This window comes from Pseudomyrmex gracilis, unplaced genomic scaffold (genome assembly GCF_002006095.1).
Source record: "Pseudomyrmex gracilis isolate BER0280 unplaced genomic scaffold, ASM200609v1 scaffold_83, whole genome shotgun sequence".
Lineage (NCBI taxonomy): Eukaryota > Metazoa > Arthropoda > Insecta > Hymenoptera > Formicidae > Pseudomyrmex > Pseudomyrmex gracilis.
In genome coordinates, this window is record NW_018020667.1 from 35,855 (window position 1) to 62,547 (window position 26,693).

Sequence of the window (26,693 nt, forward strand, 5' to 3'; positions counted from 1 at the left end):
ACGTTCTAAAAATATTTAATCTTGAAAAACAATTAAAGAGTAGGATTTAAAAAAATCTATGCACGGATGATATCAGTGTGACTTTGGATAAAGTTTTCAAAAAACTCTCGATGTGAAAGTTATGGTAGAATTTTGTAAATTTAAATACAATTGAACACAACATCTTGTTAAAATTAAGAGATGTTGTCGGTTTCTTTTATATTATTATTGTTAAATGTGATTTCTTAGTTTTTTCTTGACTACATTTAATTCTGACATTCTTCTAGTTGTGAACATTTTTTTATTTTGAAGAAGACCAAGAGTTACGATCTCTCGTAAATAATTATTATATTTTACTACGAGTTTTTTTACTGTGTACGAGCATTTCATGTTTGGTTCCATGTAATTTCTGAACTTCTCAAAGTTTTAGTATCGCTGGCCATTAACCTGCGTAATATAAAATTAGTATTGAACCAATTGCTAATAAAACCAAAACTTGACTTTTATTAATTATATGAATATCTATAGATATGGTCTCTCTTTTTCTTTTCTTCTAAACAGAAGTTTTCAAATTGCCAGTACATACGTACATACTCAATTTGTTTTATAATTGTAATTATTATTTTATATTGAATATTATTTAGGAAATCAACTCAAAATGGTGGCCCAAGCTTCTTCAGTTTTCTTAGAAGCTCTGGTTTTGTTATCAATGCCTTGTGAACGGATTCAATCAATACTTTTGTTTGATCGTAAGGTGGAAACGGTATGCCCTCGAGATTATAGACGTAAACAACACCTTCGGCGTCCGCAACTATCAGTTGATCTCCATTTGTCGTGAAGTCAGCGGCGACCAATCTTGCCCCGTTTCTCGAAACTGTTATAGAAGTCGGTACATGCGTTTTTCTACGAATATCCCACATGCATATCTGGTCATTAATAATGCTAGCAATGATAGTAGAATACGTAGGACTCCAGCAAGCGTTCCTCACGCACGCCATTGCCGTCGATAAGGTGATAAGCGGCTCGGTGACACCTTCGGCCCAGATTCTGGTACACCAATCAGCGCCGCAAGTTAGGTACAATTTTTGGCAAAAGGGCGAAAATTCTAAAGAATAAACCGGACCGTTGTGTGCCAGGAAACAATCTATATAATGATACAAATAATTCGTGGAACATCGATAAATGCAACCCTCGTCGGAGCCGACGAAATAGATGTTGCTACTGGTAGGATGTCTTCGGAGAACGAGAGCGCCCGGTTGACGACTGATGAGCACGTCGTAGGTCACGCAGTGGTCAGTTCTAGATATTCCGGCCAATTTACCTTCAACTCTGTACAAGCGCATGATTTCCGTGGCGAGCAAATCCTCGCCGAAACGATAGCAATACACCCGACCATCCTGGTCGCTGGTGTATATTTGCTCTTGGTAGTCAAATTGCTCATCGCCAACCCACCACTGCACCTATCGATTAAAATATAAGAAAATATTAATAGTGTGATGCCAACACAAAATATTCAATTATTGCGAATAAGAATTTTTTGCGTTCGCGCACACACCTGCCACTGCGGCGAACTAGCGATCGACGTTTCCCTGCAACTCTGTCTAATAACGTTTACTTCCTTAGCCCTGACATCGATAACTTTCACATTCCCGTTGTAAAAACCAACTGCCAAAAGATTAGGTCGCTCTTTGCTCCAATTGATATCGGACAGCGGACTGTCGAAGGTGTATGTACGATCGGGCTGGCTAGGATTCTTGGCGCACCAGATTAGCAACAGTCCGTTAGTTCTGTCAGATCCAGTTTTGGCGCCGTAAGCAACGGCGAGAACGTTCGCGTTCAACGGGCTCCAACGGAACGCAGCCACGGAACGATCGCGCGCCGCTTCGCACGTGTACGTCCACAGCAAATCCAGACGATAATTAAACTCCAGATCTAAAGCGTACGGATCGCGCTTGGTCAAACCAGTAAAGCGCTTCTGTGCCGCCACAAATACGTTGTTCGCAAGTATACGCTCCATCACGCATGCCGCGTCCAGAAAACGTGACTCGCGATAAATGCGGGATAGTTGCTCCTCGGGGCTCGGATCGAGAACCGCTTCGGAATCGGGAAGTTTGTACCACAGTTCCTGTCACCAAAATACATAATGATATAAAGTGTTCTTCTTAGAGAAATAAAAAATTTCTTTTAAATAAAGATTTCTTCTCTCTTTTTCTCTCTTCTCTGTTGTTTTTTTTATTACAATATATAAAATTTTACTTATTATAAACTTTATTAACATAGACATGTTATTTCTCAAACTGATTTATACTCATATATTTATCGCTAAAAAGTTCTTGCGTTTTAAGTTCTTGACAGTTTGAGAAATAACATAGACATGTCAAATATAACATGTCTATGTTATTTCTCAAACTGTCAAGAACTTAAAACGCAAGAACTTTTTAGCGATAAATATATGAGTATAAATCAGTTTGAGAAATAACATGTCTATGTTAATAAAGTTTATAATAAGTAAAATTTTATATATTGTAATAAAAAAACAACAGAGAAGAGAGAAAAAGAGAGAAGAAATCTTTATTTAAAAGAAATAACATAGACATGTTATTTCTCAAACTGTCAAGAACTTAATAAAGTTTATAATAAGTAAAATTTATTTATAGAAGTGAATGTCATTCAAAAACGCTTACTTGCGCTTGCCGCATTCGATCCATTGATTCCCTCGAATGCACAATCATACGTCCATCCTTCTCTATCATCAATTCTGGCGCCGCGTAAGTGTCATGCATTGTCCAGTTGTTTACAAACACACCCCGACTTTTGCGGGGCCTAACACCCAAGAAGGTGCCACGCGATTTAGTCAGTACGCGTATTGTTTGCGTTTCGACATCTAGTAGCTTCCGAGTGGAACCCGGCCCTACCGTTACGTATTCGTAATTCTCATTTTCTCGTTGAACAGCCTGTCCTTCGGTTGATCGCAGATCCTCAGTCAGCTGTGGCATTTCAAAAATGAAGAACGTCTGCGTTTCTCTCAAGATGATCGTCACCTTTTCCGGGCGGGTTGCGAACGTCGTCATGTCATCGCTGCGACAGTACAATAGCGGCTGTTATTATTTTCATTATTATAATAATATTATACAAAATTATTTTGGTGTAACTGATCTAGAAAAAAAGAATTCATAGCTTTTTAAAACAATGTTCGCCTCTTTGCTTATCTTGTTATTTATGGAATATAAATGGACTTTAATTAAAGAAATTTTTTGATATTTTGTACGTGCCAACTTGATAGATTTCTTTTCATTTTTCTTCCAAAAACACTCGATATTTAAAGACAATTTTTTGCGAGTCATTTTGAACCAATAGAAATAACACGAATCGTTACCTAGGCAGAAAAAATGCCGGTGGCTCTTCATCTTCATCATCTTCCTCACTGAGCTTGCAAAGCTGCGTTGAAAGTAGACTCTCTAACTGAAAATCATCAGTCGGCATCGAAGAGGACTTGAGAAAAGCGGAAGAACTAGTCTTGAGACTGCCGCTGATCCTCGAAGAAGATGCCATCAGTTGGGATACGCTTCCTGTCTGGAGCTCAATAGTTTCGAAGGCGGTCAGCTGACCCTCATCAATGGTACTGAACGCTGTGTGAACCAGCGGTTTCGGCGTGACGTCGACATTGTCGCGAATTACACGAAGAGCCTGTCGTTGCTGAAGAAGAGCCGAGGCAACGTTCCGTTCGTATCCAATCTTGCGACCCCGTCCTAACGTGTTAAGTTTTATTGTCGACGAAGCAGCACTGGGAATTGCGGACGATGCTCTTTGCGGCGATTCGAAATCGCCGATTCTCATTCTACGAATATTCGACAATTCACAGAGACATTGAAGCGGCACTGCTTTTGGAATGCGTGCCGCGCTTTCCAAAAAAACCCGACTATTTCCGCGATTCCATGGAGATGCTTAATCGATTTCGCAGTGTGAAGAGAAATGGAAAGAGAATAGGTATGTGCTTACGCAAATGGAGTACCGCGTTACGCGAACAAATTTTTTCTCTTGCTTCTGTTCGTCACCCAATCATTCAAGATGCACATATAAACAATTTAAAAAATTAATTTTTTTTTATAACAAACTTTTTTCTCTTTTTTAAATATTGCGTTGGTCTTGCGATCTCTCTTCGAGCGGGCGAGTGCTATGTACGGAGTTAATTCAAATTCAAATGCAGTGCCGTCGCATGTAAAAGATAAACCCTAAGTCACTGTGTGCCGCACTACCAACTTAAAAAATGTCACTTTTGACAGAGAGAAGACTGACAATTAAGAGCGGCAAAAGCCATATGAAAAACTGTAATAGCTTTTCCGCCATGTAAGCCAGCGCTATGTCCATGGGTGGTGCACATTTGCAACTACAGCATAGTTCACGAGCGACTTGTCGGTGCATGCTACGTTCAAGCGTGAATTCACATAGTAACTGGTCAAGCTCATATCTGGATCGGTTCACATCATGACCGATTAGGATTAGGATTACGTTCACATCTTGATTGGTTAGGTTAGGTTAGGTTAGGTTAGGTTAGGTTAGGTTAGGTTAGGTTCACATCTTAGGTCTTTTCTTTTTCCATACTTTGGCTGCACTAGTTTACAGTCTATCTTTTTCCTTTTAATATAGATAAAAAAAGATAGACTGTGAATTAGTGCAGCCAAAGTATGGAAAAAGAACAGACCTCTTGACTGATTAAGTTCACAGTCTGACTTGTTAGTTTAGGTTTAGAGGTTATGTTAGGGTTAGGGTTAGGTTCACAGTGTGACCTAGTGTTTCTAGCCGACCAGAATGTAAACATAACCTAACCGATCATGATGTGAACCCTAACCTAACCGATCATAACGTGGACTGAAGTTTTTAGGATCGGAACAGAATAGAACCGCTGTGAACATAGAACCATGTCCACGTTTGGACATAGCGCACGCAGAGATGCCAGTTCGTGGACTTAGTAAGCATTCAGCATCAAGTGGAGGGGATACGCACACAGGCGACAGCCGTGTCCGTGTGGTTGGCCAACCATTGGCCGAAGCGCCGAGCGCACACGGACACGGTTGTCGCCTGTGTGCGTATCCCCTCCACTTGATGCTGAATGCTTACTAAGTCCACGAACTGGCATCTCTGAGCGCACGCACTGACAAGTCGTTCGTAGACATTGCTGTAGTTGCCATTGTTCACCACCCATGGACATAGAGCCAGAGATGCCAGATCGGAGACTCAGTAAGCATGCAACAGCAAGTGGAGGGGATACGCACACACGCGACAGCCGTGTCCGTGTGCGCTCGGCGCTTCGGCCAATGGTTGGCCAACCACACGGACACGGCTGTCGCCTGTGTGCGTATCCCCTCCACTTGCTGTTGCATGCTTACTGAGTCTCCGATCTGGCATCTCTGCATAGAGCTGGTTCACATAGCGGAAAAACTAGGTATTACAGTTTTTCATATGGCCCTGACCGCTCTCTGTCTTCTCTCTGCTTTTGAATGCAGTCATGGCTGCATTGAGGATGCGTTTGCTTTGGACGCTTACGCGCTTTGAGCGTCGATCTATCTTTGTTCTATATGATAATTTATCAAGAGGTTCGTTTTAATTTCCCTGCTCTGGTTGCACTAATTCACAGTCTATCTTTTTTCTTCTAATATAAAAAAATAAAAAAAAGAAATAGTGAACTAGTGCAGCCAGTGCAGGAAATAAAACAAATCTAAGATAGTTGAAACTGCACAAGAAATATTACATTACCGATGTATTTTCCATGTGCGCGCGTATAGCATTTTTCATAACAAAAATATATATATTTATGACCACATATAAATATCTTTATTTCTCATTTACTATTTTCGGATTTAGACAATGATAAACAATTAAAAGTGTAAAAAATATAAAAATTAATCATATATATGTATATATAATTCTTTGATTTACGCAGAGATTTGATAGAAATATCAGCTCGCATATTATTAAGATGACCATCCGTATCTATTTTATCGGGATAGGTAGTTCCGATGTTTTTATTCCCCGTCCCGATTATTATTTTTCCGGTGTTGATCCATTTTTAACTCGATATGTTCCAAATTGAAAAAAAAATGCAGTTAAACGTGGAAACTATCTCTAAAAAAAAATATTAATGACAAAGTCAAACTGCGACGAAAATTGTGTTAAGACGTTTAATACTTGTCGACACAAAAAAAGAAAAGAACAATTCAAAACTTTGAAAAGTTCTCAAAATGAAGTTGATATTATGTGTAAGTTGTATATAAACTCTTTGTATCTTTGCCTACGTGCGATAACAAAATAGAAATATAATAGCTCTAATTTTTCTGAGTCTAAATGTCTTTGTCTCTTTTTTTTTTTTTTTGCTTGTTAAAAGTAGAGCGAAAATTGGCGACAAAAACTATGGTCATCTTAATATTATATATCACATATTTGTCTCTTTTCCACAATATTTTCATTAAGACTTCGTACGCGATATATAGGTATCTGCGCAACAATAGTTTTGCTGCTTACATTGCTTACATGTTAGCGTACGTGAGCGCACAAACTTTAGAGACTTATAATTCAAAGCTTATTAATGCTCTTCTCTGTGAACCTTGACATTAAAATTTTTTTCTCAATAATCTCAGGAAATTTTAATTATGCGTTGCAATTCTACTTACATGAAGCTTTTGTATCATATCTCGCATGTACCAACAAAAAAACTTACATACATAACGCATAAGTATATTAAAAAAAAACAAACTCGCGTTTACATTACGAAAAGTAAATGAAAGAAAACATGAGCCGTAAAATATAAAAGTATAACCAAAGAAAACACGCGTGTGTGTATTTATATAAAATTATAGAGCCCAAAAAACGATTATTATTTAACTAGTGTGACTATAAAATTAACTATAAAAAGTGTATGCATATAAATGCACGATACGAATGCATTGTGAGACATTTATCAGGCATTGCACGGTAATTATTGTAAAATTAGTCCTCCTGGTGATTAAATTCCTGCAACAATACGTGTAAGCTACATGTAACCTTTTTTTCTTCCATGAATAATAAGTGATTGCAAAAAAAAAAAAAAAAATATGAAATAAATTTCAAATACAGTAGTGACCGCTTATATTGTTTTTTTGTTTGGTTTTTTTAGAGTTTATTTCTAGACAGGGAATAAATTTCCTAACATGTGTGCGATTCACTTCACACTCACGGACATACAAAATAAGTCTCTATATGTAATGATATTACATAAGTAATTTTTTTCCCAAGACCATCATTTTATTTAAAAAATATCAATTTTATATATAATGAATTGATATGTATTAATCTATATAAAATAAATCTAATTTACACACAAATAATATGACAAATTGCGATTGTAAGCGATTTAAGTGTATTTTATTTCTTTACCTTTAGTAAAGTAGTAAATCCGATTGTCGTTAGCACTCCAAGACCGAATATAAGTGTGTAGATAAAATATTTGTTACGGAATAGACCAAGTATAGGTCGTTTTCTGACCAATAATTTAATCATCTTCAACTTGGCATCAGAGTAAGGTGGGAAACGGTTTCTGAAAAATTGAAATTACAAAACACCAGTAGTACCAAAATACATACACACACACACATATATATAATTTTAAAAGTTAAAAAACCAGATGTTTACACTTACTTGCTAAGCATTTCTGCGATTTTATTGTAATCACGTATTAAAACACTTTTCTCGTGTACAAATGTATCGAATGTGTATTTTCCATGGTAAGCTCCCATACCAGAATATCCAACTCCTCCAAAGGGTAGACTATCAACTACAAACATATTACGCAATAAAAGTTTGTGAACTAATTTTAATATTAACTTAATTGCGCAGACATATATATTTATATTTTTTTACATCTATTAGTTTATATTATTTTACATCTCTAGTTAGTTCTTTGTATATTATTTAAGTACAAATAAAAACTATAAACTATATTACACAACTTTATTAAATACAAACTTAAATTAAGAAATAGGATTTTACAATCATACGTTGGAGGTACGTGCAAAATATATGTTTTTAACATATATATTTTAAGTATGTAAATTAATACACGTAGAAAATTCGAATTAAATAACAATTCTAAAATTCATATAGGATGCTACTTTGCATCATACACACACACACACACACACACACAAATTATCCATTTAATCCTTCAATGAAATTTAAAAAATCTTAATGCACACAGAAAACGAAAGATGCGGATTTAACTCTTGACTAAGGTGTCTTTTTTGCATTGAGATTTTTTAAATTTTATTAGAAGGTTTAAATGGGTAACAATACAAGTAAGTATGTAATACAAAATAGCATTCTAGCATAAATTTTAGAATTCACTATTACAGTTATTAATAATATTGTTATTCAATTTGAATTTCCTATGTGTGTTAAGTCACATGTTAAAAATATATTTTGCACATACATCGTATGGTAAAATCTTGATAACTAAAATCTATATATATTTTCTAGTTTATAGTTCCTATTTCTAGCTATAAAGAAACTCTAATATTCTTTGTTATTATGTTACTTAACTGTTGTAACTTAACTTTGTTATTATGTTACTTAATTGACGGTAAAGAGTGTATTAATTTCTTTACACACACATACACAAATTGCCTCTTAGCGTTTTTACCATCATTTTCTCACTGTTTTTGCACGAGAAAAAACAAACACAAAGTTAAAAGACTCCAGTAAGCATTCCACGCAGTTAATGTTTAAAAAAGCGGGAGCATATTTTTTAAACATAGCAGAAGTGATTAAAAAGTGTTTTGTATAACTTATTATCCATAAACCATTAAGAAAATACCTGCTAGATGCATTATTGTATCATTCACAAGAACACCGCCGCTAGATGTATTATCAAGAATCACCGATATAGCTTCTTTGTTCAGACTAAATATATACAATGATAACGGCTTCTCCCTGCATGTTAAATAATTAACGTAAGAATCATCCGTTTCTTCAATCTTTTTATGAGGTATGTATGTCTGTTGCAATGTATGTACATGGTTTTATTGCGAATTTTATATGAGTATTTACATATTAAAATGTACACATCATATCTGTGAAATACATGTGTATCTTGTGTCTGTCATCAAATATATATATCAAGTATTTAAATTGTTATGTTTCATAAAATTCAATAAAGTTGATACTACATATGTACATATTTACTGTATTGTGTATTAGTAGCAATTATAATAAACAAGTAGGATTGTCTATAGATAGCTTTTCAGAATCACTGATACACTGATTGCGTATCAGTAAGAACTATTACATACATATTACATACATCTAACTATCACCACTTTTAAATGTATTAAATATAATGTATAGTATAGAATACAGTAGAACTTCAGTAATTTCGAGCGCATAGTAACGATTCTTCTTAGAATTTGAAAAGATTTTTTCCCCTTCTAGTTGGCGATCGATTAGTAACAAAAAAAATATATTTCTCATTCTTGTAAACTCCTAGAGATAGACGCACGTTCTACGATTAGCGCAGTCACTCGGAAATTGGGAAAAAATCACTAATAAGAGAATCTATTAGCTCGCCCCTAAAGGAGAAGTCGAAATTGTGACGCTCGAAATTACCAGAGTTCTATTGTAGTGAGGTTTCTTTTTTGTTTTACAATTTGCGCATAATAAAATGTGATAAAGTGGTCTGATGTATGATTTTATATATATATATATATATGTACATAACCTGGAAAAATAATAGATAATAGAAATCATATATACATATTTACATGATGTAGAAATCTATCTTACGTCATGGAAAAGAGATGTTACATATAGATACAGCTCCTTTCAATCGTCTAAAGCAAGAAACCAACAGACAATAATAAACATGCAATATATTTACAGTTATTACTTTATTTACATAAAAAGATCTGCTTGTTTTGTGTAAATTTTAATTAATCATGAAGTATTTTCTTTTAAGAGCAACATTGAAACACGCTTTTCAATATTTTTTTCCAATATATAAAAAAAATTCTTATTTATTCAGTAATATTTACATATATACGTATATAAACATATATGGAATATATACATGTGTAATATATGTACACATATATATATATATATTACTGAATAAAAATACGTTAAAAATTATAAGAAAACAAAAAACATTCGGAAGAACTTACAGAAAAGCTAATGTCCAAAAAAAATAATTTTCTAGAAAACTGTGATAAAAGAAATGAATCTTTTCAAACACCAAGAGGTTTTTACAGACATATTGGATAAGTGCAACAGTTGTAATGAATTTCGTGATAGTAAAACAGAGGAAAAGATTTCTTCGTTCTATCAAGTACAGCAAAAAATAACAGAAATCAATAGGGATCACTTGATAGAATGAATAAATCGTTTTTAATAAATAATTATTTAATTCGTTTTTCTATCCCGCGAAATTCATCAAAACTGTTCCACTTACCCAATATTTAAGTAAGAGATAATTGAAGAAAGCCCCGACACCTATCTTTCTTTAAAATAAATTCTCGTTAGAATAAAGGTATTTTGGTGTCTTCCTACAATCGGAACTCACCGCTATATTGCAATATCGTGTCGTTGATACACGTTGATCCACAGCGGATCTGGAGAAATAATTCTTGCACCTTCTTGTTCTCGGAAAATATGTATAGTACGAGTGGACTTTCACTACGTGTGAAAAACTAATTATTTCATGCATGTTTTTTTTCAATCAAAAATTATAAAGATATAAGACATGAAACAATAGATAAGAACATATTTCCCATGCATAATTTTCTATTGCATCGTTTAATGTGGAACATACAATTTCATTCGTCTGAGATAATGAAAGAGTTAATGTTCGATGAATGACAACTATTATATAAAAATCAAATCTGATTAGAAGAAAACATATCTAAACTAGAATAAAAAAAGAAATCTATTTTGAATCTTTCTAACAAGTTGCACAATGGTTGAAAAATTATCATTTGATTTAATCAGATTTTTGAAACTGTAATAGATTTTGAGAAATAGTTATATAACAAGTGATGACGTCTCGTTGTGCAACTTGTTGATTTTTTCCGAATCACGTCAATCATTTTCACACCATTTTTTAAAACTATTTCATCCGCGAACCATAACAAATATAACCACGTAATCCTGATGAGCTGTCAAAGTTGCAACACAAACAGCCAATAGAAAATTAATCAGCGCCGCGGAAAAGCGGCAACAATAAACATCGAGATAAATCGAAAGAATCAACGATGAATTCTTAAGCGCCTTTGTTGTAAGAAGAAAACAAATTAAAAAATAACAATAAAAAATAACATACCGGCTGTTGATGAATTCGATTGCTTCGTAAGCATTATTAACAGTTACTAGAGGCAGTATTGGTCCAAATATTTCTTCTTGCATGACGGGATCTGTCGGTTTGATATCAAGCAATATTGTGGGAGAAATAAACTTTTCCGTAGGATTGGTAATGCCACCGATCGCTATCTTGCCATTATTGCCATTCAAAAAAGTAACAAGTCGCCTACGAGCAGAAAACGATTGTTTCATTTAACTTGTCAAATTCTTTCTCTTTCTCTCTCTCTCTCTCTCTCTCACTCTCACTCTCTCGTGTGTGTGTGTGATAACAATTAAAAAAAGTAATTAAATTATTGTTGGCGTTACAGCAATTATTAAAAACTGTTTTTGTGTAGAAAACTTACTGATAATGCTTTTCCGTTACTATGCGAACGAAATCGGGACTTTCTTGTAAATTTTCGCCGTACCACTCCTTCAGAATCTTTTCAGCTTCCTGAACAAATTTGTTTTGCACTTCACGCGTGCACAAAACGTAATCGGGTGCGATGCAAGTTTGACCGGCATTGAGACATTTGCCCCAAAGAATGCGTTTTGCTGCCAGTGTCATATCTACTGTGTTGTCTAAATATACCGGGCTGCAAATTTATATTGCTTAGAAATCTTAAAATAGATAGTATACAGAATTCTACATTTAAAGAAATTTTCAAAATACAAATTTAAAATACCAAAATTGCACTTTGTATATTTCTAAATTAATTTTTGTCGATTTTTAAAAATATATAAAAATAAAAATAAACATTATATTTAATATTATTAAATTATATTTTGTATTATATTAAAAATATATTATATTTTTAATATTAAATATATTATATTTTTAATATTACCTCTTACCACCCAGCTCTAGTGTAACAGGTGTAAGATATTTATTGGAAGCTTCTCGTATAATTTTTCCAACTCCTGTAGATCCAGTGTAAAAAATATAATCGAATCTTTCCTTGAGTAGCTCTGTTGTTTGCGAAACTCCTCCCACTACGACGCGGACACATTCCTGTGTTATAAAACACAAGAGAATTAAGACCAATCGTTTTGATAATGTATGTGTATGTATCCACATACCGTGTCCAAATATTTCGGAATAGTGTCGGCCAAATATTTCATTGTAGCCGGTGCTATCTCCGATGGCTTCAAAATTGCGCAATTTCCACCTGCAATAGCGCCTATAAGTGGTACTATGGTCAATTGAAGAGGATAATTCCATGTACCAATGATAAGAACAACTCCGTAGGGATCCTTATAAATTTTCACCGAGTCGAAAAAGTTTGCCAATTCCTTATGTGGCTAAAAAATATCGTATTTAACTTTTTTATAGTTCTCGTGAATAAATACATAAATTCTATTCAGAAATTTATGTATTTATTCACGAAGAACGAAATGATTATCTTCTTATAAATATTGAAATTAGTTACATCCAAATGACATATTTACCTCTAGTGGCGCTGCCCACTGTTTAATATTGTCGAGCATATTGTCTATTTCGTTAATTGCAAAATCAATTTCGGTTGCGTACGCTTCAAATTTGGACTGTAAACAATTGTAAAAATTATTAATAAATACAACTCGTACTCATTGCATTACGTGTACATATAACTCAAATATTTATCTTATATAAATGATTTATACTTTGCGTAAATCTGACGCCAGCGCTATCGTGATTTCCGTGGCGGTCTCGTTTATCATGCGTTTTAGTTGCTTCAATTGTGTAATTCTCCATTCTAGTGATCTTGTTTTCCCAGTATTAAATGCATCCCGCAACTGTTGAACTACCTGTAATAATTTATACAAGTAACATGTTACATTAGTATATTATTTATTTTCTCTCTCTAAATTGGAATAAACTTTGATCGCTTTAAATAGCTTGTAAAAACAAAACAATGAATTGCCTTATTCAATTACTTACGTCTGCATAATTTATAAGAGCTGGTTTGCCATTTGCTTGCGCTGAAACAGATAGCGTACAGATACAATTATCTATAAAAATTATCTATAAAAACAGTGAATAAATATTCCACTTTTCACGACATATAAAATAGTTTTATAACGTATAACTAACATTCCTCTTTTTTAACATAAAAAATATTGAAATGTATGTTACGTAAGTTAAACATAATTATTATAACTTAATTATTAAACAATAATTAGAGACATACTTAATTACTAAACGTAATTATTATAATTTAAAATCTCAGGCCTCAACATCTTCATTACTCGCGAGCTACTGCTCTGACATTTTTCACGGAATATCGACGAATAAAACTGACATATACCGTGCTTAAAAACTATCAGAATATATTACACACTCGAATATATTAAGTCTTTATTTAATTGTAATATTAAATACTGACAATATCACTTTCTAAATAATATTGTAAGTTTTCTATTTCATAATTTATTTTATTTTTTCGCTGTAAGTGGTAACTCAACAATAATTCAAACTGTCAACAAAACAACCATATGTTTAAAGCAGCGATTTTTAATCTTTTTTTTTCTTGTTTGAACGTAAATGTGTAATAACTCAAATATGCTAGTTTTGACAACAAATAAATATATTTTTTATCGCATGACATCATCCTCACGAGTTATTCAGAATGGAGTGCGTACTTGTTGAACGGTTTTTTTTTTTCGTTTTCAACAGACTTTGTTTTAACAAACAAGACTAATTAACATTATCGAAAAATTTTGCGAGCAGATCTTTCCAGAGTCATAGTAGTTTAATCGCTATTAAGTTTTCTTGAGATCTGCTTGGTTTCTGCTGCCAATTTGCTGCCAAATCCACGTTTGACAGATCTGCTACAGTTTTGATGTCACTGTCAATCATTTCACAGAGTCTCGACAGCTATCGAGATCGTTTCGTCATATAACTTTGTTTTTTTTTTTAATTTCAATTACGAACACATGCAAATACTGTTTTTCTTAAGACTGTTTAATTATGTATATTAGAAAAAATTTTCATACAGTAATTATCCGCGGAACTATTTGCATTTTAAGTTAGAAAAGCACAATCGATACATATCTTAACGAGAAAAAACGACTTAATCTTCTCACATCACATTAACGTCTTAGTATTACAAAACTAGCAGTTTTTTTTATCTTTCACTCTCTCTCTCTGATACATGAATGTGTGAATATCTTTATTTGTAAATAACACAATGTGCGAATAAACAAGACCAACTGCTAGACATTTATAAGCACGAAAGATTCAATGTCATAGAGTGTAATTCGAAATTGATTTTCTTACATAAAGCCAATAGCCTTCGAGTTATCATCAAAAAACCAGATCAGAACAAATACACTCGACGCTATTTTCCAAGTTGCTCGGATTCTAGCAGACGAGTCATCTAAGCACAAGTCGGATTACACGTAATATTAGCAATTTTACATGTTTCTACTGCGCAGTTTCTAAGCGTAATAACAACATTCGTATTATACATGACGCAAACTTAGAGTGACTATGCAATTTTACATTGTTTACTACTAGCAAGTAAAGTAACTCTAAGTAAAGAAAATCAGTTTCAGATCGTCATTCCGTATGCGGAAGTGGACTTTAATTCCGATAGACATCTATTTCTAGATTGTGAGGAAAATCATTGCGTGCTTCCTAGATTGCGTATACCGCAAACTCTTCTGAGCCTCAAACGAACGTTTTAATAACCGATTGCAACGTGAAATATGAGAATTTTATGTTCTAACGCCAATGAGTCTATTGAAAATCTGTGAAACACGAAATGTAATGTTTTTATCGACAAAGAATCGTTTAAACTTCCGATTAAAAAACAAAATTTAAAAAATATCAATTGTTCGCGGAAATATTCGATTATATAAGTCGCGTGGGTCTCACAGACCCAACCTGTCTAACTAGCTGTCATTTTTGATGTGGTCTGTCCACAAAGGATTAAGATATTGATTAATTAATATGTAAATTAATAAGTAATACCGATCTTCAGTTGTAAAAAATAACTTGATTACACAATACTTGTATAGTTGTAAAGAATACTTGTTTACTTTGTACATCTAGCAACGAGAGACGGAAAATAACGCATCAGCGTCCAGCGTGGCGCAACAATTTTACTGATCAACTGATTTTCATATTAATTAACGTCTTAATAATTATAGAGCTGCGAAGTTTGCGAAAACTGAATACGACTTCTCTGTTAAGATTGATTTCTACCTTCAGTTAAAAAGTTTCAGACATCCTGTACGTTTGTTCTTGTAATACGTAATAGCGACAAGCAGACCATACGCTCCAATCAGTTTATTAAAAAACCTCTCTTTCGGATTAATTACATAATAGATAAAGATACTCATTCTAAATATTCATAGCAGTCGTTGGTAATCAGAAGTAAGACGTCATAAAGTTTTTATCACGTAATTTGTCATATTAAAAATTAATCATTTTGTTGTACAAGAAGCCACCGATATTCAAGAGCAAACAAATTGTTAAAAGTCGTCGAAAACTTTTTTCTTTTTTTTGTACCAAAAATAAATGTGCGTATAATTTAAAATCTACAGAGTAATTTTTAGCAAAAAAAAAGAAAAAAAATTACATAGATTTTACTTTTCTATTATTTATTCATTTTATTATCGTAACATTTATATTATTTATTCATTAAGGTCGAAGATAAAGTTTCTAGCGGAGTTTTTTAAACGGGACCGATATACAAAATATATCGACGTTAAAATACATTGATGTGTTAAAATGTAAATAGCATAATAAAAATTTACATATTTGTGCCGTTCAAGACTAGAATCATATAACAATTTCCATATAGATGTACATATCTCTAATCAAATTAATCTAGTCGAATAATTCTGTACATACTTGTCGATAACTACCAGTTCGTATTTTTTTCTTTTGCGCAGATATTTTATTATACACTATGATAATACGAATTTCGACATGTGATCTAGCGCAAGTATTTCATGATGATATGAAATGTGAAAATTCGGCACGTAACTTTGTGCAAATATTTAATGACGATACGAAATTTGGCACATCTCTTTACGGATATTTTGAGACAAAAAACAATATCTCTATATGATATGAATATGTTTTTGAAGATCTGAAAATGAACTTGAGAGATTTAAGAGAGAGACGATCTTAGATATAACTATCTGTGTTGTGAATGCCTATCGTAATCGAAGAAGTGATAAAACAACTGACCTTTGTATTTATTCTTTGGTTTTTGACTTATAATCGAGCGACTCGCAAAAAAATAAACACACATCACAACATTGTTTTCAAATTATACATTAATTTAATGTTTAACATTTAACAGTCTGAAATAACAAATTAAGAGAAGCTCATAAGTAATCGTTCGTAGACGGACTTAAAAAATGATAATTAGCTTGGATCCAGACAAAAACTGAATCTATAAGACTCACGCGACTTTAAAATTGACTTTAAAATGCCCGCTATAAATAAATGTTTTTTCAGTTTTTTTAATTGAAAATTTAAATAATTCTGCGTCGATAAAAAAATAAATTAAAAAGATCTCTATTAGTTTCGAAAATATAAGCGTTTAAAAAAACTAATTTTTGCTGGAAATGCGCAATTTTTGAGTGGGTCTGGGAGACCCTCTGTCCGCGAAAAGTGAATGTAAAAAAACAAGTGACGAAAAGTGCGTAGAAACGAAACTTTTCGTGAAATAACTCAGATTTTTCTTTCATGTGCGAAACATGTTGTGTAAAACAGATCCATAGTATAAGCACATGCAAATATTTCGAGTTCAACGTTTTTGCTTTGTTTCCCGGTCATGCAAACAAAACCAAAATCACAAATTGAAAGTTTATTACTCTCAAAAATGTAGTCTATTGAATGTAAATAATGATGATACGAAACGCGATGACGCGAAATTCGGCACATCCTAACGCGAAACTATTGTTGAGCGCCGCGACTTGTTTAGGTGACAAGTGCCGTAGGGTCGATGATCCACGTGGCATTTTCAGCGTGTTAATGATAAACAAAATAAAATACTAAATTCGGTCCTTTATGAATATTTCATTTGGGACAAGAAATCTGTACGTGACGTGAAATATCGGAAGTTCACAATCGGTTAATTGTTATAAGATAAATGACACAGCCACAATAGCATGTAAAAAAAAAAAAAAAAACAATATCGGTGACATTGCGAATTTACAAAAGTCTCACCCATAGTTCTCCGGTTGTCTCAAGCCAACCAAGTTGACGGGAAACGACAATGTAACGAAAGTCTCTGCGTGATGGCCGAATAACGTGTGAAATGTACGAGTTCCTTTGTAGCGTGCATATGAAGACCTGAACACGTTAATCTTTAGTCACTCCGTCATTCCGAAAAAGTAGTAGGGAATACAAGGTAAAGCGGCCGCCACAGCGGAAGAAGTGGTATAACTAATGAGAGTATCACGTATATCACACAACAATGAACTTTATTCTGCTGATAATTTGATGCGCATATATTAGATTTTACGGCCACTAACTATTACGCGTCAAATAAAATAGAAGAGCCAGCTTCACAATCAGCTGTGAAGTGTCAGCATCCTTTGGAACTGCCGCTAGAGATCGCTACCTGTTATATACATGTCGATTGCTGGAACGTTGCAGGAACGTACGCATTTCGGGTGTGTTTTCGACCGAACAACAACTCCGATCAAATTCTGATTCAATTCCAAGATTAAAAAATTAACGGATTAAAAATTGAGATTGAATTAGGATTTATATATTAAGATTTTATATTAATCAATACGATCGAGTTTTACTAAATTTGAAATCGGTTGTTTTCTTCTGATTAGTAAAGAGTTTAAATTAGAGTCAATATAAACAGCCTTTGTAAACGGTCAATTCATTGTTATTTGCGTTATATTTGAGTTCCAATTTTTAGTTGTTTTTTTCTTTATTCGATTTTAATGGTTGACAAACCCAAATTAAATTTGTTCATCTTGTGCTAACGTGCAGATATATATTTTATTATAACCTGATAAGATGTAATTTAATTTGTTTTTTTATAATTGCGGAATTATTTTTTTAAACCAAAGTCTGTTGATAAATAATGTTTATAATTGTGAACTCTTTTATTTAAAAAATCTCTATTCAGTTATTCACTGAAAAAAGATTTGATCCAAAGGACCAAAACGTCTCTGATCGGATTATTATTAAATCATCTTTAAATATCCAGTATATATTGTTGCTCGTATTAGCTCTTTTTATCTATTATTGACATTTTCACGAGTGATTTCAACTATTGACCTCAATATACCATATAATACCAATTGATATCAAATATTCATTTTGTGTGTGTGTGTGTGTGTGTTATTGAGAAAAACCTACATTAAAACGATAACTGTACATACAAGATGTCTGCGACTTTTTAACATAGCCGAACTGCGAAGACAAAATGAGTCAATCTGAACAGAAGAGTCGTGTACAATTTTGCAAAATTCGCAATAGTTATTGAGATATTAATTAGTTAATGAAGCATTGGTTAACATGAGAGCGTGAGAAGTGACGAGGGCTCGACTCTTGCGCGTTCCGTTATTCACCGTCATATAGTTCACGCGACATATATTGTAGATTTTCAATACAATAAATTTCGGATCGCAGATCCTGTAGTCGTATGTAAAATTACGTGATTTTCAAAAAAAATCAATATCAACTGATAGCGAGAAACTTACACGTAATCAAATCAATATTTAACTGTATTAATTTGAACTATGATAGATTAATTGATAATGATCACCGGTGTACGTGAGTAAAGATATCGACAATAAGAAAATTGTAACTAACAAATTATTTCGAACGTTTCGATCAATATTTTATTTTAACGATTTTCAGTGACAATGAGTAGCTAGGAGGTGGGAGGTTGGCTGAGTAAAATAAAATATTAATCAAAACGTTCACAAAAATAAAATAATTCGTTGCAATTTTCTTATCGTTGAAACTTTTGTCTACGTTCATCGGGCAGAAAAATCAAGTTCAATTGATCCATCGTAATTAATTATTAAAATCATCCGTGCCAAAATATATAGATGTTCAAAATGTTTCTTCAATAAAAACAAACGGCTAAATAAATATGTACACAAATATAATATGGTAATAACACAATTTCGAAATTTATTATTTGAGAAAGTATTATTTCAGAAATATAGAAACGAATAACACATTTTGAAATTTATTATTCTCCTTTTATTTCTATTGTAACTATTGTGCATCTAATGTAATGATAATTAATATAACATTTGTGTTTTCCGATTCCGTGCCGTTATAAATTGGCCATTAAAACTCGAACGATACGTTATATCGTACGACATATTCTATTTTTATATATGTGTGCATGTAATTAATTACATTCAGAAAACGCAAATACAGTCCCTACGGAACGTAGTTCAAAGTTGTTTTTTTACGGAGCTGTGCGTAGTTGCCAAACAAGTTCTGCGTCGAGAAATAACGACGCGATTCGTGGCGTCGTATATGCTGCGCGCGTTAAAAGTTCGGCGGTTACATTATTTTCGAAGATAAATTCCCGGTGTTTTTTCCAACAAGAAAAGACAAAAAGCATTGATTCATATATGTGATTCATCTGTTCGAATCGGATGTGACATGATATATTATAACTAGTTTCGGCCAAGTTTTCACAGTATCCAAACTTGTGATGCAAACTTCGTATATGATACATACGAGTATGCGGCTTCGCATCGAGTTCATTGCCTCTATTTACGAGCGACTTCGAGCGACAAAAACCAAGTTTGAATCACGCTCCGTGAACTCACACTCGAATATAAAAATTGTTTCTAAATAATAATATGGAAAACATCGCCATACCGTTGTAACGAGGATTTTGCATTGGTTGCACGTGTACTTGTATACCGTTTACATTAGACATTTTCACAGGTGTGCTCGACATCTTTCTCTTTCTCTTGTAACGATGATATCTCTCTAGTACTTTTGAATAATTTTGTACACGAATGTAAAATACAGTCAAAAGTGTAATTGCACACGCGATAAATGATTAATCCAATTGCGTGACGATCCACGATCAAGTAAATTTTTTCGAAAACGATTTTGAATATTTCACTGCTTTTTATAAAAGAAGCTAATTATATATATATATATAAAAACTAGTGCAAATTTAAAGCAACGACAATACTCTTGCCCTTTAAGTCGCACTGGCGTTCTCTCGAGTCTGAATTCGATGTGAGACTGAATGGTGCATCCAATCTAAAGCAAAGTTACCGCGTGAAGTACGTACTTATATGGATGGCAGGGATAATTTAAGTCAGTGTCTCTCAAATTTACCACTCTCTAATATGAAGCTTCGGATTGTACTTTTCGCAAACCGATTTTACGTGTAATCGTTTCGAATTTTAATTTTCCACATCGTTATCCGGGAGTTTTGCATCTTGTGAACAAACTCTTCTTCTCAAATTTCAATACTTCTTGTAATTTACCGTAATGATGTTGAATTTTACCGTATATGTATCATATCATCATTTGTGAGAGCCCCTTAAATTCCTGCTTGAAACTTTGAATCGATAAACAGTTTGATCTTAAAGTTTGATCTTAAAAGTGAAAGCTATAATAAGGTCGAATTTGCCATTTGTATAAAATATTACTCATCAGTTGCCGCCTGTCGGGTACACGTCACGCATACCTTGTTATTTTTTTTTAAATAACAAGTTTCTTATTTATCTATCTCGCAGACTAGTTTACCTTTTTCTTCAAGGAACATATTTATATGTTGACCTTGGCAAAAAAATTTTGATTGCCTCGGTATAAATATCAAGGTATCAAATGCTACAAATAGTTACTACTAAATGCTGTATAGATAGCTAAGAAATTTTTATATTTTAAGGTTGAAAAGAATAAAAAAAACTAATGTTTCTTAATCAGTATATCAAACAATATACTTACATGATTCAGAATGATTTATAACAGCTGTCTCTAAATCGATACGACAAACATCGGATTCGTCCGCCATGTCATCGGACGGAATATCTAATTTTACTTCACACTAAAAATAAAACACACATTAAGATACCATTAAAAACATAAAAGAGTCATTAAAAAATTTTTTTAAATTACATAACATTTAATTATCTAAGTAAAGCTCGTGAAGAAAATATATAGATATTGTTATATATAGATATTGTTTATAAATATTAATTTATTAATATTAAAATTTAGAAAAATTATAGCGGGAGTAATTAGTTTTGCACATTGTGTATGTGTGTGATGTGCTTTAAAACTTATTCAATCGTCTTACAATTATTTATATTGATATACAGTATCGTCGCGTGAGGCTACTGCGTATTTTCTGATGAGAGTTACTGTTAATACTGCAAACGTGTTCTTCAATGTAAGAACATACTCGCGTATCCTTATTCTACTGCAAACGAAGTAGAAAGTGGAAAATCGAGATCTGCAAGTTTCTTTATTGCGTGCTATTTCACTTCCTTATTGAGAGTGTAAGTTCGCAATGATTTCCTATATGCCACATGTATATTTGTTATGTATATTTCATAAAATAATATATATATATATATATTTCATAACATTTCTATTTAACTTTTCTCTCTCTCTCTCTCTCTCTCTCTTTCTCTCTCTCTCTCGTAGGACAGAAATTTTTATTAGAAATGTGATAATAAAGTCCAACAAATTAAAATTTTTAATTATGCCTGTGAATATTTATTAGGATGTATAATTTTAAAACATATACAATAATATTAAATTATGTATCTATTTTTTTATTATATTGAATTTATATGAGGATTTATGAAAATTATCTCACTCTCATTGTCAATTCTATAGAGATCTACGTTTACAGATATGTATTTACATTTCTATTTCTCTTATTTTTTCAACATTCGAGTCTTTAATAAAACAACTTAAAAAAAAATTATCTTTTGAATTGTTTGTAAAACAAGTTAAGTTTTACAAAAATTTTAATACCTGATGTGATCAAAAGAATATTTATTTTGTCTATACATATATATATACATATATATGTATATTATTGGGGGCTGGGATTGAATGAGTTGATGAGACTTAGACTTTATTTAGTTATTTTTTTATACATTAAATTTTCAGTAAAAATGCTGAAATCTAGGTATGGGACGAGAAGATCCTATAGAATTTTATAAATTTTACTTTGTTTATTGAATTTACAAGAAATTTAAAATTTATTTGGTTGGGAGGACCTTTAAATTAATTAAACTTTAAATTTTTATTACATCATTGATTAGTGATTTTTATGATTGGTTATTTAAGAATTAATTACCTTAGGGATAACAGCGTAATACTTTTGGTTAATTCATATTAATAAAAGTGTTTGCGACCTCGATGTTGAATTAAAAATTTAAATTATAAGAAGACTATACATATATATGTATAAGAGCACTGTGTTCAATAATAGTTTTAATAATAATTTTAACTCACTTCCGGCATGTCAATGAGTTTTCTCATGATAATACACCAATCAAAAGATTAAGTAGATGTAACGTACCACGTTAATGGCTGAATTGTATGTTAAGAACGAATTTAAAATTTTTCGAATCTTATTTGTAATGTAAATATTTTGTCGATACAACCTTTGTTCGATTAATGATATTTAAAAATCTATGACATATGTATCAGACTTTCACAGTACTACCAGTAATAATACCAAACCAAAAAGACCAGAAAGAGAGAAACAGTGACCGCAAGTATCGTGTTTAATTATGGCTGCGATGTTTACTGCCAATACTGAAAATCCATAGTACGCGTATAAAGTGAATAATAGAGTTTTAGTTTTGGCAGTGAATATACATCGGAATGCATTCTGCATCTACGCAAACATTAACAAGCCAAACAAGATTTGTTATTACAGAGAGAAACAGAAGAAAAAAACGGAAGTATGTATGTATATTACCAATTATGTATGTATATTACCAGTAATTTCAGTTTTACTGGAGTTTTTACTCGTCTCTGTTACCAGGAAATTATGCGCGGACAAACGTGTTTTATGTAATATTTTTATACACATACATAAATAATAATAATTTTTTTTTCAAACAGGATGCGTTACCGCGCAAATAAAAGTGATGCGCAATAGTCAATATACGCGGCGTTTTTCCATAAGTGCAAAACTGTTGATCGACTACATCGTTGTTTTTCGTTACACGCGTTGACATTCTGTCTGTGAAAGTAAAAGTTCCTGAAGGTAATCATGTCTATTTATACGTGTAATTCCAAAACCCAAAAAAATTTTAGAGGAAAGTTAATTAAAATCTTTATTTTTTTTTTTAACTGAAATTCTTAAAGCTCTAGAATTTTTTGTGATTACTTTTTAATACAGTAAAGTTAAGTGAAATACTTTCGATTTTTTTTTAAATGTAGGGTTTAAGACATTTATCATGTTCCGTATATATAGCGGAATTCTCTTTAACGTATCACATTTTTGTTATTTTACATGGGATTTTTCAGTAGTATCTATTATAACGTAAGTGGCACGTATAATATTTTACATGAGAATTAGTTTTTTGACTTTTAACTTAATTTTCCATAAAAATCTACACGGGATAACTTAATTTAAAGTTAAAAAGAAACGTAAGAGATACTACTTTAGCAGCTTTTTTGAAATAGCATTTGACGCAATCAGTCAACCGCGCGCGGATTTGTTCCGCGTGATATTTACAACAGAAAAATTATCAAATTTTCTGGCCAAGGAATTCTGTGACTTAAAATTTTCATAGTGCTTATGAATATTTGGTTTTTATATTTGATGACCGTAAACAACACTCACAAACAAACAAACAAAAATTTCATTAGATATTTATTAGATATATCGCACACAGCTGTTGACATCTAACGGACATCTAATAGTTTTTTTTTCTGTAAAAAAACAAGATAAAAAAACATGATTTTTTAAGTATCACTATGTAATAAACTGAAAATCCTGTATGTGACACTTATGAAATTATTGTAGGTACTGTCGATTAGACGTCCGTAATTTTATGTGTCGTCGAATGAATATCTAATGGCGGAAGTTCGTATTGGGAATGTTGTCTCGTAGTTAGTAAAGCTAGGAATGCGCATTGCCACAATCAATATTGCTTATTGAAAAAACCAACACTTACCATGTTTGGAATTTGTACCTCAGATATTTTCGACTCGATGACACTCCTTACATTGGTATGTGATCGCAGATTGAAGATAATTCAGCACAACGTAAAACTGTTGCGCGGGACATGTAATTTCGAAAATATTGTTTTTTAAAAATGTATTATTTGATATTTACAAAATTTATTAAAAGCTAAAATCTGACTGTATTTAAATACAATTTTCACAATCTTTTTTTGTTAAATGACTCGCGAGCAAGTCACACACTGAACTAACAATTGTTTGAAACTTCGACTTTGAATCGTAGTCATGAATACTTAATGTTGACCTTTCTCACATATTGTACAATCTGAAACCATAATTTTTATCATGATATGTCTAAATATAAACAATACAAATGGAAGACTTTTGGATGTAAAAAAATAGGATAAATGACATTTGACATATTTCGAAGACACATAACTTAAATTTTTAACAAAATATCTATTCAAAAAACAGAATATTACTACAATAAAAATTTTAATGTGCAAGAAGTTAACAAGTGTTTTGTTAATTCGTTTTTGTGCTTTTGTAAAAAGGAAAAATATCGAAGGAGGCCAGTGAACTCAAATAACATTACGATGTTGTATAACATTATAAATAATGCAATGTATAAGTAATGCAATGTTATAATGTTGCACTTAACAATGTAAGTGTGATAACACATGATGATATATAACAGTTACATTGTTGAGCAAGAAAATTGTGACATTGCTTATAATGTTGCTCGATAGAAATTTGCCGGATAGAAATCAAGCATGAAAATATTCTGCACATTCGAAACTTTCACTTCTATATTATAATTATATTTTTGTATGTAATTAGTTTTGTAATTTTATATTTTTAATTTTATATTTTCCATTTTTTTCGACATATATATGTAACTATTTCTATAAATTATATGTCTTACATGAAACAACTTGAAAAAAATCCTAATTAACAAGATCTCAGCGTAAAAAATACATTAAAACCTTACGTAAATTAATCAAGAAAACCTGTTCTTGATTGTGTATATATTTTACATTCTATCACTTATATATGTACGAGATTGTAAAATTACTGCATTTATATAAAAAAAGGATGAGATAATTTTTTTATGAGATATTTTTTTAGTCAATGGATAAGACACTTTCTGTATAAATGAATGACAAATATATACCAAACACTAGCTGATTTGTCTAGGTCACTTTTGTTAAAAGAATTATTACGATTTTTTGTAAAGGTTAATAGGACATTAATATAAATTGATCCACTTTTATTGTTCATATGCGGAAAAAAGATAGAACGATGCCTTACTTACTGTGTGTAACTCGGTTGGCGCTAAAAGCGGTTTTCACATCGAAAGAAGACAACACAATGTCACTTTCGAAATGTTGCGAACTACAGTTGCTACAGTGGCTAAGTTCCACTTGCCGTTCGCAACGGTCGTAGAATTATTTCATTCTTGTTTCTTATCGAGAGTTAAACAAAGATAGGTAACGCTTACGAGCGAACGGCAAGTGGGACTTAGGACTATTCTAAGAATACGTTCCGTTTCATGCATATGCGCACATGATCTATTACGTAGTATACGTGACGTGAACTATAGATAAATGCGCGCATATGCGGGAAGCGGAACGCGTCCATTGCAGAATAACCTGTATTCTACGTCATCGATTACATGATCAAATGAACGTATCACAAACGTGCGGTAAATGATAGTCGTTTCGTGCGCATACACATACAGTGTGTTTGAAAAATGTTAACTAAAAATTTTTAACCAAGCCAAAGTGTGAAGATAGATCGGGTCAATTTGAATCGAGTCATTTTGCAAAATTCGCAATAGTTATTGAGTTATTAATTAATACATATGATCCAATGAGAGCGTGTAGGAAGTGCGCGATGGTTCGGATTCTGCAAGCATGTATTTTCAGTTTGTAAAAATCAGCTGATCGCAAGATGCTGCGATCACACATCGCTTGCTTTGTTTCGTTCTGCTATTAACACGCTGAGTGCCACCGTGAGAATCATCGGTGATTGGCGATGTCAATCTTAATATAAAAATACATAATTCAAATAAATGACAATATTTCTAAAATTTTCAATACTATTATTGTTATTACAAAAATGTAAAAAAACTAATGCACTATAAAACATATAAAAATAGTTTTATTCAAAATTATTGTTCAAATTATTGTTATTACAAAAATGTAAAGAAACTAATGCACTATAAAACATATAAAAATAG

At 32.3% G+C, this 26,693-nt stretch overlaps 2 protein-coding genes across 6 annotated transcripts; both read right to left on the bottom strand.

The window, feature by feature from the left end:
* Nucleotides 1-5: 5 nt before the first annotated feature.
* Nucleotides 6-4,569, bottom strand: LOC109855206 (WD repeat-containing protein 78). Of its 2 annotated transcripts, XM_020429140.1 has the most exons (5): nt 3,356-4,569; nt 2,664-3,057; nt 1,535-2,104; nt 943-1,439; nt 744-853 (listed from the first exon to the last, which is right to left on the bottom strand). In XM_020429140.1, exons 1-5 carry the CDS (start codon nt 3,814-3,816, stop codon nt 820-822), a joined length of 1,956 nt encoding a protein of 651 aa, XP_020284729.1. In that variant the 5' UTR covers nt 3,817-4,569; the 3' UTR covers nt 744-819. The 2 variants fall into 2 exon arrangements, with proteins under 2 accessions (XP_020284728.1, XP_020284729.1); XM_020429139.1 differs by having other exon boundaries at nt 6-1,439.
* A 1,765-nt stretch (nt 4,570-6,334) lies between these two features.
* LOC109855179 (aldehyde dehydrogenase, dimeric NADP-preferring) lies at nt 6,335-25,849 on the bottom strand. 4 transcript variants are annotated; one of them, XM_020429088.1, is made up of 14 exons: nt 25,767-25,849; nt 24,445-24,776; nt 21,242-21,341; nt 13,259-13,299; nt 12,982-13,125; nt 12,787-12,882; nt 12,418-12,639; nt 12,186-12,349; nt 11,703-11,933; nt 11,321-11,524; nt 10,565-10,677; nt 7,651-7,786; nt 7,390-7,549; nt 6,335-6,987 (listed from the first exon to the last, which is right to left on the bottom strand). In XM_020429088.1, the coding sequence occupies exons 2-14, from the start codon at nt 24,445-24,447 to the stop codon at nt 6,964-6,966; spliced, it is 1,638 nt and encodes a 545-aa protein (XP_020284677.1). In that variant the 5' UTR covers nt 24,448-24,776; nt 25,767-25,849; the 3' UTR covers nt 6,335-6,963. The 4 variants fall into 4 exon arrangements, with proteins under 4 accessions (XP_020284677.1, XP_020284676.1, XP_020284678.1 ...); XM_020429087.1 differs by lacking the exon at nt 10,565-10,677 and adding an exon at nt 8,825-8,940 and having other exon boundaries at nt 25,767-25,847; XM_020429089.1 differs by lacking the exons at nt 10,565-10,677; nt 21,242-21,341; nt 24,445-24,776; nt 25,767-25,849 and adding exons at nt 8,825-8,940; nt 20,153-20,518.
* Nucleotides 25,850-26,693: the final 844 nt, after the last annotated feature.

What these genes read in the sequence shown, in the direction of transcription:
- LOC109855206 (XM_020429139.1), bottom strand. Translation starts at nt 3,816, where the DNA reads ATGAGAATCGGCGATTTCGAATCGCCGCAAAGAGCATCGTCCGCAATT. An exon ending in CCGGCATTTTTTCTGCCTAG is followed by an intron (nt 3,058 to 3,355) that starts GTAACGATTCGT and finishes GTACTGTCGCAG; the next exon opens with CGATGACATGACGACGTTCG. An exon ending in CTAGTTCGCCGCAGTGGCAG is followed by an intron (nt 1,440 to 1,534) that starts GTGTGTGCGCGA and finishes TTTAATCGATAG; the next exon opens with GTGCAGTGGTGGGTTGGCGA.
- LOC109855179 (XM_020429087.1), bottom strand. An exon ending in TTCCGAAATATTTGGACACG is followed by an intron (nt 12,350 to 12,417) that starts GTATGTGGATAC and finishes TTTATAACACAG; the next exon opens with GAATGTGTCCGCGTCGTAGT. An exon ending in TACAATAATGCATCTAGCAG is followed by an intron (nt 7,787 to 8,824) that starts GTATTTTCTTAA and finishes ATATGTTTGTAG; the next exon opens with TTGATAGTCTACCCTTTGGA.